Source organism: Artibeus jamaicensis, unplaced genomic scaffold, assembly GCF_021234435.1.
Source record: "Artibeus jamaicensis isolate MK-2021 breed Jamaican fruit bat unplaced genomic scaffold, CSHL_Jam_final contig_1085, whole genome shotgun sequence".
In the NCBI taxonomy this organism is placed as follows: Eukaryota; Metazoa; Chordata; class Mammalia; order Chiroptera; family Phyllostomidae; genus Artibeus; species Artibeus jamaicensis.
In genome coordinates, this window is record NW_026521214.1 from 1015125 (window position 1) to 1027478 (window position 12354).

Genomic DNA, 12354 nt, shown 5'->3' on the forward strand with positions numbered 1-12354 from the left:
CTGTGAGTACCCAGCTTGGATGATAGGGGAGGCTGTGCCACTGGATCCTACAAGACACCTACTGCATTAGGCCACACTACGAAGATAGGGAGTCAAAGCAGCTCTACCTAAGACATAGAAACAAACCCAGGGAGGCTGCCAAAATGAGGAGACAAAGAAACATGGCTCAAATGAAAGAACAGGTCAAAACTCCAGAAAAAGAACTAAACAAAATGGAGAGAAGCAATCTATCAGATGCAGAGTTCAAAACACTGGTTATAAGGATGCTCAAGGAACTTAGTGAGGACTTCAGCAGCACAAAAAGATGCAGTCAGAAATGAAGGATACACTAGGTAAAATAAAGAACAATTTACAGGGAAACAATGGTAGAGTGGATGAAGCTGAGAATCAGAATCAGATCAATGATCTGGGACACAGGGAAGCAAAAAACAACCAATCAGAACAAGAAAAAATTTTTTTGAAAAAACAAGGGTAGTGTAAGGAGCCTCTGAAGAACTTCAAGCATTCCAACATTCACATCATAAGGGTGCCAGAAGGAGAAGAGAGAGAACAAGAAATTGGAAATCTGTTTTAAAAAATAATGAAAGAAAACTTTCCTAATTTGGTGAAGGAAATAGACATATGCAGGCACAGGAAGCACAGAGTCCCAAACAAGGTGGCTACAAAGAGGCCCACTCTACATATAATTAAAATGCCAAAGGTTAAAGAGAAAGAATTTTAAAAGCAGCAAGAGAAAAGAACTTAGTTACCTACAGGGGAGTTCCCAGAAGACTGTCAGCTGATTTCTCAATAGAAACTTTGAAGGGTAGAAGGGATTAGCAAGAAATATTCAAAGTCATGAAAAGCAGGAACTACAGCCAAGATTCTCTTCCCAGCAAAGCTATCATTTTAGAATCAAAGGGCAGAGAAAGTGCTTCCCAGATAAGAAAAAACTGAAGGAGTTCATCATCACCAAACCATTACTGAATGAAATGTTAAAGGGGCTTATTTAAGAAAAAGAAGCTCAAAACTATAAAAAATGGTAATAACACATATCTATCAACAATTTATTTTTAAGATTTTATTTCTTTATTTTCAGAGAGAGGAGAAGGGAGGGAGAAATAGTGGAAGAGAAACACTGATGTGTAAGAGAAACGTTGATTTGTTGCCTCTGGTTCACCCCCAATTGGGGACACATCCTGCAACCCGGGCATGTGCCCTGACAGGGAATCGAACTGGGGACCTTTTGGTTTGCAGGCCAGCACTCAATCCACTGAGCTACACCAGCCAGGGCTGTATCTATCAACAATTGAATCTAAAAACCAAAGTAAGCAAACAAGTACAGAGACAGACTCATGAATACAGAGAGCGTTTTGATGGTTTCCAAATGGGAGGGAGGTTGAGGAGAACAGGTGAAGAGGTGAGGGGATTAAGAAGTACAAATAGATTGTTCCAGATTAGCCATGGGGATGTGAGGTGCAGAACAGGAAATGGAGTAGTGAAGGAAGTTACACGCATGACCCACAGACATGGACAATGGTGGGGAGATTGCCTGAGGGATTGGGGGGTGCTGGGTGGAGGGACGCAAAGGGGGGGAAATTGGGAGAACTGTAATAGCATAATCAATAAACTATAATTAAAAACAGTAAGAACCACACACCTGAGATGGTGGCTGCGAGTCAAGGCTGGCGTGCACCTGACTGGCGTCCTCACGTGCTCGTCTCCCTGGCACTCGCCCTGCGCTGACTGCATTACCTGGATAATCTTCATTAACTGAGCTGGGCTCTGCTGTTATGCCCATTCTACAGATGAGAACACTGAGGCTCAGGGAGATGAGCTGCCTTGCCCAAGGCTATGAGCTGGCAAGGGGTGGGGAGGGAAATAGGGCCCAGGTCACCTGCATCTATACCCTGGCCTCTTAGCCCCCCCACTTAGCTTTTGCCTGGGCACCCACTGCTCCTGAAGCCGACCCTGGACCTGGGCCCTAGCTTCTCAGGTGCCTTGTGGCACGCAGGCACGTACCCCTGACATGAGCAAGGCACCACCTGACCACACCTGGCTCATTCAGATGCCGTCCAAAGGTCTGGATAGGCGAGGACAAACCCCTCTGGGGGCCGGAGCAGTGACTCAGAGTCGTCTGCCCCAGCCACCAGCCCTGGGACTGGGAGGGAGAGCAGGGGGTGGGCAGCGAGGCAGTTGCACTTGGAATTGCACCGTAGCTCCCAGAGCCTGGCCCGTTCTCTGTCTCACATTCTCCTCCTTTTCAAACGGATGAATGCTAGACATAACGGGCCCTGTTTCCCTTTTTACCTTGCCTGCCAGGAGGCTTGGAATTCGATTCATGGTCTGACAATTACCCAAAACTTAAAGGCAAATATTTGAATATTTTGTGGACTCTATTCAGGCCTAGATTCTCCTCACTTTTCTCACTTGTTTTCTGTTCATTCAGGTTTCTTCACCTCTTTAAGCTTGTAGCATTTAAACAGTTTTTGTTTTTATTGTGGTAAGGTCCACATAACATAAAATTTCCTATCTTAAAGCCATCTCCCAGATACAGCTCAGTGGTGTCAAGCACTTTCACACTCCTGTGCAGCCATCCCCACCGTCCTCTTCACCACTCATTCCAGCTTGCAAAACTGAAACTCCGCCCGTGAAACAGTAACCCTCCAGGCCCCTCCCCGCAGCCCCGGGAACCGCCGTTCTACTTCCTGTCTCCGTGGATTTGACCACCGTTGATGCCTCGTATAAGTGGACTCACAGTACTCTTTGTGACCAGCTTAGTTCACTTAGCATCATGTCCTCAGAGTTTATCCATATTGTAGCACATATTGATTTGACACACACACACACACACCATTGTGAGAGAGAAACATTGTTCAGTTGCTCCCTGTACATGCCCCAACCAGGGGTCGAACCCACGACTTTTCAGTGTACAGGATGGTGCTCTGACCAACCGAGTCACCTGGCCAGGGCAGAATTTTCTGCCTTTTTAAGGTTGAGTGATATTCCATTGTGTGTATGGACCACATTTTGTTAACCCATTGCCTGTCGATGGACACACGGCTGCTTCCCCATTTCAGCTGCTGTGAATGGTGCCACACAGGCACCCAGGTCTGACCATCTCTTTTAAATTTGGGAGGTTGGGGAACAAACATCCCTATTAAAACTGGTGCCTGGCATCCATGTCCACTGAGGGCGTGTCAGGCGTGGCCCCTGCTTCAGAGAAGAGGGTCACCCAGGGTTGAGGCAGGACAGTGGGCCTGTGCCCCAGGAGCCCCACGTTCAGTGTCCTGGGGGCCCCGGCCAATGGTGGGGGCAGGCTCCCTGCTCCATGCTGGGCCCGCATCTGGAGTGGTACCCCCTCAGCAGGGCACAACAGCGGCAATGCCCAGGTCAGGGCCTCGCTCCTCTGCCGAAGCTGGATTGTTACACTACCATTTTACAAGTGCCCCCTCCTCACCTCACCTGCTGCCACCTTCTGAACAGGTCCCCTGCCACTGAGGACTCTCACCCTGAGGAGGGGACCGAGGGCCAGGACTGTCACCCTCCCCTCCTCCCACCTGCCCCCGGGCTGCCCCGAGTGTGGGCTCTGCAGCCCCCTCTGCTGTGGCACTGCACCGTGGCCCAGGTTCCGCCCGCCCTCCTGCCTGCTCCCCAGCTGTGGCCGCGCCCCGAGGAGCCTTCCCCATCCCTGGAGGTGAGGCCCCGTCAGGGTTAATGATTGCTGGGGGAGGAGGGGACGGTGACTAAGTCTCTGAGCTGCACCGGAGGCCCCAGGGGTGGCCACTCCTGCCTGCCGGTGGACATCCGTCACTTCCACAGCCCCTCTGGGGCACAGGTAGGGACCACTCAGCTTCGCCGCGGCAGGGCATGGGGTTTCCTGGCAGATGTGGGGACCTGGGGGTCATTAGAGCCAAGCTTTGTGGGTCTCAGTGCAGGTGGGTGAGGGCACTGGGAGGAAGGAGAGAGCACAGGCCTTGGGACAGGTGGCCTGCAGTAGGTCCCAGCCTGGCCACCAGGCCTCAGTGTCCCCAGCAGTGTGGGACCTCTTCCCAGCACTTGGGGGGGTTCCCTTTCTCCTCTCCCAAGGCCTTGGGCCATTTGGACCCACTGAGAATCCCTCACAAGATGGGGGAAGGCCGGCCCCCTAGGAAAATGAGTGAACCTGCCTGGGCCCCTTCACAGGAAGCTTGAGGGGTTGACATCACAGTGGCTGTGCCTGGGCCTCGACCCATCTGTCTGGGTTCAGACCCCAGCTTCATCCTGACTGTGTGTGGGTGGCACCATGCTTCTGCTGGCCTCAGGCTCCTCATCTGTGGAATGGGGAGGGCAATAGTGCGGGAAGGAACGTGGAGAGATGCCGGCCAGAGCTGGGCCTGTGGTCAGTTGACCGGCGGAGGCAGCCTCAGTTAGCACTAGGGACTGCAGCAGGCTGGCCCCCAGCTCGGCCTCATTCACGTGTCCTTGCCCCGGTGCACCAGGGGGACGCTTGGCAGTGTGCCGTCCAGGCCCGGAGCTCTCCCCTGAGGCAGGGTCTAGTGGGCCGGGCACCTGGCACAAAGGTCTGACTGACGGGGACAGGCGCTGACTAACACATGCACTCTGTGGCCCTATCCTCGCCCCATTCCTCAGCAGGGACACAGGGTTGGGGCTTGCCCAGGGCGGCACAGCAAGTAAGTGGAATGCTGGAATTCGAACCCAGGGCCGCTTGACTCTGGAGCTGTCCTCTGGTGAAGCATCCTGGGCCATGGGCACTGGAGGAGCTCCTGGCAGGGAGCCCGGTGCCCTGGGGTGCACATCCTGGTGCCATGCTGGCCGGGCTGGTGTCTGCCCTGTGGGCATGGGTACCGCCTCTGTGGAGTCCAGTAGAGCCCGGACCGAGGCTTGCCCAGGGACTCCTGGTTTTGGAGCCAGTCTGGGTCTAACCCTCTGCCCTTACTCTGGGCATTGCTCTCTGAGCTTCTCTGAGCCTCAGTTTCCCCACTTGGACCCTGGAATGACCATTCCTACAACTGGGGAACAACGGTGGGAGGGACACGAGGAAGCAGAAGTGAAAGTGTGCCGTGAGCTGCAGGTGTCAGTGGCGATGGTGGCGGCACCTGCCTGCTGGAGGCCTGTGTGGGGGGAGGTTCCCCTCCTCTCCAGCCCTTCTGAGAGCCCTGGGGAAGGCCGAGGCTCTCAGGACCGCCCTAGTCTGGCCTAGGAAATAGAGCGGGAAGGCCTGGGGCCCCAGCTCCCATGCCTCCCAATTCTAGAAAGTCTTAGAGCCCCGGGCTGTTGAGGGCTGTGGGGACGCCCCCTCCTGTGGAGGTGGAGTCACCTCTGTGTGTGTTCTGGTCTTTTCTCCAAGCACTTTAATTAAAGACATTATTGGGGATTCCTGCTGAGATGGAGGTGTAGGTAGACGCACTGTGCCTCCTTGCACAACCAAAAGAAGGACAACGACAAATTTAAAAACAAAAACCAGCCGGAACTGCCAGAAAGTTGAGCTGTATGGAAGTCTGACAACCATGGAGTTAAAGAAGAAACACTCATCCAGACCTGGAGGAGGGGCGGGGAGGACTTGTGGTGAGATGGGCAGCTGCTGGACCAGGCGGTTCTACGTTCACATGCAGCTAAACCAGGGGGAACAAATGGGGAGCGAGATAGACAGTACAACCCAGGGTTCCAGAGCAGGGAAATAAAGCCTCAAAACCTCTGGTTCTAGAAACCTGGGGGTTGTGGCAGCGGGAGAAACTTTCAGCCTCACCAGAGAGTTTGCTAGAGAGGCCCACAGGGTCCTAAAATGTACACAAACCCACCCACCCAGGAATCAGCACCGGAAGGGCCCAGTTTGCTTGTGGGAAGTGGGGGAAGTGACTGGAAGCTGGCTGAAAGCCGAGCAAGTGGCACTGTTCCCTCTCCAACCCTTCCCCCCATACAGCGCTGCTGCACTGGCTTATACCTAGGGTTCTGCCCCTTACTACAGAACAGGTGCACCAAGACAAAGAAATATGGCCTAAATGAATGAACAGATCAAAGCTCCAGGAAAAATACAACTTAGCAATGAAGAGATAGACAACCTATCAAATGCACAGTTCAGAACACTGGTGATCAGGATGCTCACGGAATTGGCTGAATATGGTTGCAAATTAGAGGAAAAAGTGAAGGCTATGCAAAGTGGAATAAAGGAAAATATATAGGGAACCAACAGTGATGGGAAGGAAACCAGGACTCCAATCAACGATTTGGAACAGAAGGAAGAAATAAACATTCACCCAGAACAGAATGAAGAAACAAGAATTCCAAAAAAATGAAGAGAGGCTTAGGAACCTCCAAGACAACTTTAAACATTTAAACATCTGAATCATAGGGGTGCCAGAAGAAGAAGAGGAATAGTGAAAAATTGAAAACTCATTTGAAAACATAATGAAGGAGAACTTCCCCAATCTGGCAAAGGAAATAGACTTCCAGGAAGTCTAGGAAGCCCAGAGAGTCCCAAAGAAGTTGAACCCAAGGAAGCACACGCCAAGCCACCTAATAATTACATTACCCAAGATTAAAGATAAGGAGAGAATCTTAAAAGCAGCAAGAGAAAAGGAGGCAGTTACCTACAAAGGAGTTCCCGTAAGACTGTCAGTTGATTTCTCAAAAGAAATCTTACAGGGCCCTGGCTGGTGTAGCTCAGTGGATTGAGTGAGGTTCAATTCCCAGTCAGGGCACACGCCTGGGGTGCAGGCTGGTTCCCAGGCAACATGAGAGGCAACCATACATTGATTTTTCTCTCCCTCTCCTTCCCTTCTCCTCTAAAGATAAATAAAAAAATAAAAATAAATAAGAAATCTTATAGGGAAGAAGGGGCTGGAAAGAAGTATTCCAGGTCATGAAAGGCAAGGACCTACATCCAAGATTACTCTCTACAGTAAAGTTATTATTTAGAATGAAAGGGCAAGTAAACTGCTTCCCAGATAAGTTCAAGGAGTTTATCATCACCAAGCCCTTATCATAGGAAATGTTAAAGGGACTTATCTAAGGAAAAGGAAATAAAAACTATGAACAGTAAAATGACAACAAACTCACAACTATCAACAACTGAACCTAAAAAACAAAAGCAAACTAAGCAAAAAACTAGAACAGGAACAGAATCACAGAAATGGAGATCACAGGGAGGGTTATCAGCAGGGAGGGGGAGAGGGGAGAATGGGGGAAAAGGTAATAAAGGGAATCAGAAGCATAAATGGTAGGTAGAAGACAGACAGCGGGAAGGTAAGAATAGTATGGGAACTGGAGAAGCCAAAGAACTTAGATGTTCGACCCATGGACATGAACTAAAGCAGGGGAGGATGCTGGAGAGAGGGGGTGTGTGCAGGGCAGAGGGGAATAAAAGGGAGAAAAAAAATGGGAGAACTGTGATAGCATAACCAATAAAATATACTTTAAAAATTATTTACCTATTTTTCAAGGGGTAAATGCAGACAACTGTACTAGCAACAATAAAATAATTTTTTAAATTATTTATCTATTTTTAAAAATATTTATTTATTTTTAGAGAGAAGGTAAGGGAAGGAGAAAGAGGGAGAGAAACATCAATGTGTGGCTGTCTCTCATGTGTCCCCCTCTGGGGGCCTGGCCCGAAACCCAGGCGTGTGCCCTGACTGGGACTCAGGAGTCTCACTGGGAGGGGGCCCAACCCCTCAAGCCCCCTCGGCACTGCGTGAGAGTAGGGACAGAGCAAGTGGGGAGGGAGCCATGACTTCTGGAATGTAGACAGTCCTACGTTGTTAGAAGGGAAACTGGGGGGCAGAGAGGAGGACACAGGAGCCGATGCGCCTGTGCAGTGACAGGGGCCGGAGGACGACAGGAGTCCTTCGCTGCCAGGCCTGGGGCCTGGGGGACACACTGGCCTGGGTGCTGTGAAGGGCCACTCTGTTGTCCATATGAGAAGCACCAGAGCAGTAGGGAACTGTCGTGGGTCGGTTTGAGCCATGCTGACGACGGCTGCCAGGAAGCAAGAGCTCCACAGACTGGGAAAGGCCCTGGAAAACGGAGGTTTTACCACGTGTCAGAACCGAAGCGGGAGACGTGAGGGGGTCACAGGGAATCCACAGCCGGCAGGCCAGGGAGATGGGAGAAAGCCAGGTGGGGGCCTCTGGGACCGGAGCGAGCGTGAAATGGAGAGACGCTGTCTGCCTTATGCAGGGGACCGGGGGGCACAGGACAGTTCACGTTCGCAGCGCGTGGAGGCCCTGTGCTGGGAACAAGTTAACGCCGAGGGCTCCTGGTCTTGTGCTCTGGTGGGCGTCCATGCCCCCGGGGGTCTGGGAAATGGGGGTCACTCTGATATTCCGAAGGTCTGTGGTCACAGATGCAAAAAGACAACAGAGAGGCTCAGTCAAGGTGAATGAAGGACTGACCTTTGTCAGGGAAGATACCGCCCAGGACCCGAGTGCCCGCCGTGACTCCTCTGTAGTTAGGAAGTTTCAGTGTCAGACCGTCCGCGGTGGTTACTCTGAGCTCTGAGACTGAGGTCACCACACAGGCCTGCCCGAACTTGTCATGCCCAGTGCGTGGCCCCTTTGTCCCCACCATTCACTTCTTGTTTATAGTGCCTGCTCTGTCCACCGCCCCTGCTGGGGTGCCGGGACTTAGGGGCCAGAGAAGGGGTCACTGAGGCCAACCTGCCCCGAGAGGACAGGGGTCCTCTACGTAGCAGAAGGCGAGGGGGCAGCAGGAGGGCCACAGGCAGATGCCGGGAGGGAGGACAGCAGAGGGTGTGGACCGGCGGGAGCATTCGATGTCGCCCCCCAGATTGGCTTGTGTGGGAAGAGAGACGGGAGCCTGTGAGGACCTGGCCTGCCAGGCCACGGTGCAGGCACTGCAGGTGGCCACCGGTGGCCGCTGTGGCAGAGGCCTGAGCCTGGGGGCGGCTGTGCAGGGGGAGGTAGGACCGCTCTCAGGCAGCCAGGGCCCGCCGCCTGTGCCTTCCCCGGTGACCACATCCAGGGGGCACCGCTCTGACCACAGAACCTGGGCCTCGGCAGCATCAGAGGAGCGTGTGCTAAAGTCTCTGCGACAAGCGGGGTTTGCGGGCAGAGCAAGAAGGAGGGCGGAAAAGAGCCCTGGGCTGGGGGTCGGAGGGCTGGGGTCCCAGCTTGGCCCCCCGCCCTGGCTTGGGGCTTTGGGCAGAAGCATTAGCTTCTCTGGGACTCAGGCATATGTGTGGGGGGGTGTTGACACCCATCTTTTCCTTCCAGGGGGATGGTGAGGACGAGACGCAGGGAGAGACTGTGCCCATGCAAATGTACACGGTCACCATGCTGCCGCCAGCAAGGCTTGTTGAGGCCCCGTGGGAAGGGGAGGAGGGTAGTTGGGGGAAACCGTGGGGAGCTGCGTGAAGCACGGGCCCGGGTATTGTACAACGAAGCTCTGTACTGCGGGCCTGGGGGCACGTCTGGCGCCAGGGAGGGAAACCAGAGCACAGGCTTCCACAGGCTTCGGGTTCTGACCCGGGTGCCGACTGAGTCCTGTCTCTTCCTCACCTGGACCTTGGCATGCTGAGGACTGAATGGTATGGGACAAAGTCCCAGCCACAGCAAGCGACGCGTCAGCACCCTGCCCCTCGGGGCTGGACCCCAGGGCAGGAGTCTCCTGTGTCCCTGGCCGCACTGAGGCGAACTTTGTCACCTCGAGGGGCACACCTTGCATACCGTGCTGCCTGCTTTGTAGCTGACTGTCCTGTGGCTGCTGACGCACCTCTAAAGCAGGGGACAAAAGGGGTGGCGGGTCAGCCCCAAGGTTACACCACAGGAGGATGCCGGCGCTCACTGCAGCCAGCCGGCCATCGGTCAAGTGCCCTGGAGTTCACTCACGCGGTGGACACCGGCGCCAACACCCAACTTCGTCGCATCTCCACTGCCGGCCCCCATGGCCACCTCCGCTACCACCATCGCCACGGTCGGCTCCATCGGCCTCCCCACCCTTGTCACCACAAACATCACCAACGTGTCCCTCCTTACCTCATCACCCCCACCATTGCCGCGTCCAATGCCATCCCTACCCCTGGACTGCTGCCCATGTCCCAGCCCCGCCTCCATGGCCAGCTGGAGGACCACCTCAGTGACCGCACCTGACCCCAACTCCGTGATGCCAGCACCTGCCCCGGCCTTGGCTCCGTCTCACGGAGACTGTGGCTGGGCACAGATGGTGGGCATGGATGGCCTGTTAACTTTGCCTGAGCAGCTGGGGCCATCGTTTTCCAACCTGGCTGAGTGCAGCCCTACTGTCCAGCACGCGGGCTGTCCTCAGCTGTCATCTCTGGGGACCTTGGCAGGCCAGCAGTTTTCACAGCCACTTCCCACAGCAGGGATCGATGGGAAGCACAGTCCTTGGTTTCATCCACGCACAGCCCACTCTGTCCCTGATCCCTGACTTGTCTCAGGACAGGGGCGTGGGGATAGGTGTGGGGATGGGCGTGGGGCAAGACCAGAGCGGTTTCCAAGGTGACCTCCCTGGCAGCAGCAGAGGTCAAGTGAAGATGGCCCTGCGGGATGCAGACGCGCCTGCCGCAGGCCAGATGCTGAGCGGGTGCCTTCTGTTCTCACTCCCCCCACGCCCCCGTCACCCATCAGAGTCACCCTTCCCACCTGACCTCTGAGGCAACGGGCAGAGAAGGGCCGGCAGTGCCCAGCACGCTCTGCGACACCTCGGTTGTGAACTCCTGCACTTCAAACAGGGAGAAGAGTGCGGTGGCTGTGAGAGTGACCTCTGTGTCCAAAGGACTTGTGTTCAGAGCCTGGTCTCGTCACCGACTCTCTGTGTGGCCCCAGGGAAGCCCCTTACTCTCCCAGCCTTGGTTTCCCAGCAGCCGCCTCACAGCTGTGGGACAAACGAGATTTTGCTTCCAATGTTCGAGGATCAGCGCCTACTACCCAGTGGGTTCTGAACTCTGGGGTCAAGTTCAAGGCCATTCTCAGGCTGGGGCTCTGGACCAGGTTCAGCTACCCTGTTCTCCCCCCTGGTTCCCTCTGACGCCCCCTTACCCTGGAGGACCCAGCAAGCGGGTGGAGGATGCGGTGACTGGGGAGGACCGCTGAATGGTGGTGATGGGTGGGCCTGGGCGCGACCCACACCGATGGGTGTCTGCTGGGGGGGCAGGCCTGGGACGGGTGCCCCTTCCCCAACATCTCTCTCTCCCCAGGTCCCTCCGAACGTGATGGCGAGGCTGTGGCTGTCCTGCCTATTGCTTCCCGCCTTTGTCATGTCTGGTGCGTGCCTCCCCTCCCCCACCAGAGCAGCACTAATCTGGGGTCCCTAGGCAGAACCTTCCAGAAGGGAGGGGCTTCCTCATCAGCAAACACCCGCCTCAGATATCCAGCATCCTGGTTGGCGGCCCTGGGGAGGAATCCAGACCCAGGCGGGTGCGCCATTTGGAAGGTACAGAGGTGTTCACATATCTGAACTGGTGTCCCCGCAGTGGCAGCCAATGTGGCCCCTAAGTTCCTGAACAACATGACGAAAGCAACCCTGCCCGAGGACCTGCCTGTGGGTGAGTGACTGTCCTGGGCCAAGACGGTGCCAAGCCCTCACGCGCAGCTCCAGGGCGTGCTGTGTGGGGCAGAGGCGGTCTGAACTGGCTTCCCCGAGGAGGAATTCACTGGTCCCACCATTTCTCTCTCACACCTCTCGCACTGGCTGATGTCCCTCCAACCCACCTTTTGTTTAAGCGAAGAGAGAGCAGGAAGCAGGCGCAGCGCCCCTCACCCCATCTTCAGAACTTAACAACTTTGCTTTGCTCTTAACCACCTTTGTCGAGTCATCTGGCGTCTGTGGCGAGGGAGAGCGGTTTTCCCTTGACTGGGGATCTATTGCTTGTTTCCGGAATGAAGGCATGTACAGGAGGTAGTAAGTTGTTCAAAGCGGGGGCCATGAATAATGAGGTGTGGGCGTGGTCTAGATCGCGGGAGTGCACCTGCCTGGACTTTTGGGAAATGTGTTTCAGATGAAGGCCCGGGGCTGGGCACCACATTCCCAGCCGGTAGGCGGGGGCGCGGCCAGCAGAAACGTGGAGGGATGTATGCAGGGGGCGGAGGGTCAGCCGTGCCTGGCGGACCCCCGAAAACAGAGATGTAGGCAAGGTCATGGTTTAGTTTGCTCTGGCAGTGCTGTGCGGAGCCGCAGTCAGAGGCGCGCTCCACCAGGGGGTTCTCTTCTCCGCCTTCCCGGGGTGTGGCCTCCTCCACGTCGTCTCAGACTGGGTTTCTGGCCACACCCCACTGCAGAGAGAAAGGACCTGGGGGCTCCTCCCTTCCTCACGGGACCCGTGCAGGCTTTACGAGGTGACTTCTGCGCCCACGTCGATGGCTACGCCCTAGTCACATGCCATACCTAGTTGCAAAG

At 55.0% G+C, this 12354-nt stretch overlaps 1 protein-coding gene across 1 annotated transcript in view; it reads left to right on the forward strand.

Moving 5' to 3' along the window:
* The first annotated feature begins 3725 nt into the window (after nucleotides 1–3725).
* The window catches only part of CDHR2 (cadherin related family member 2), a 35445-nt gene continuing 26816 nt past the window's right edge, over nucleotides 3726–12354 (forward strand). The window contains exons 1-3 of the mRNA XM_037164086.2: nucleotides 3726–3817; nucleotides 11156–11222; nucleotides 11432–11503. Coding sequence (XP_037019981.2) covers nucleotides 11171–11222; nucleotides 11432–11503 — 124 coding nt within the window. The 5' untranslated portion in view covers nucleotides 3726–3817; nucleotides 11156–11170. The remainder of the gene's footprint in view (nucleotides 3818–11155; nucleotides 11223–11431; nucleotides 11504–12354) is intronic.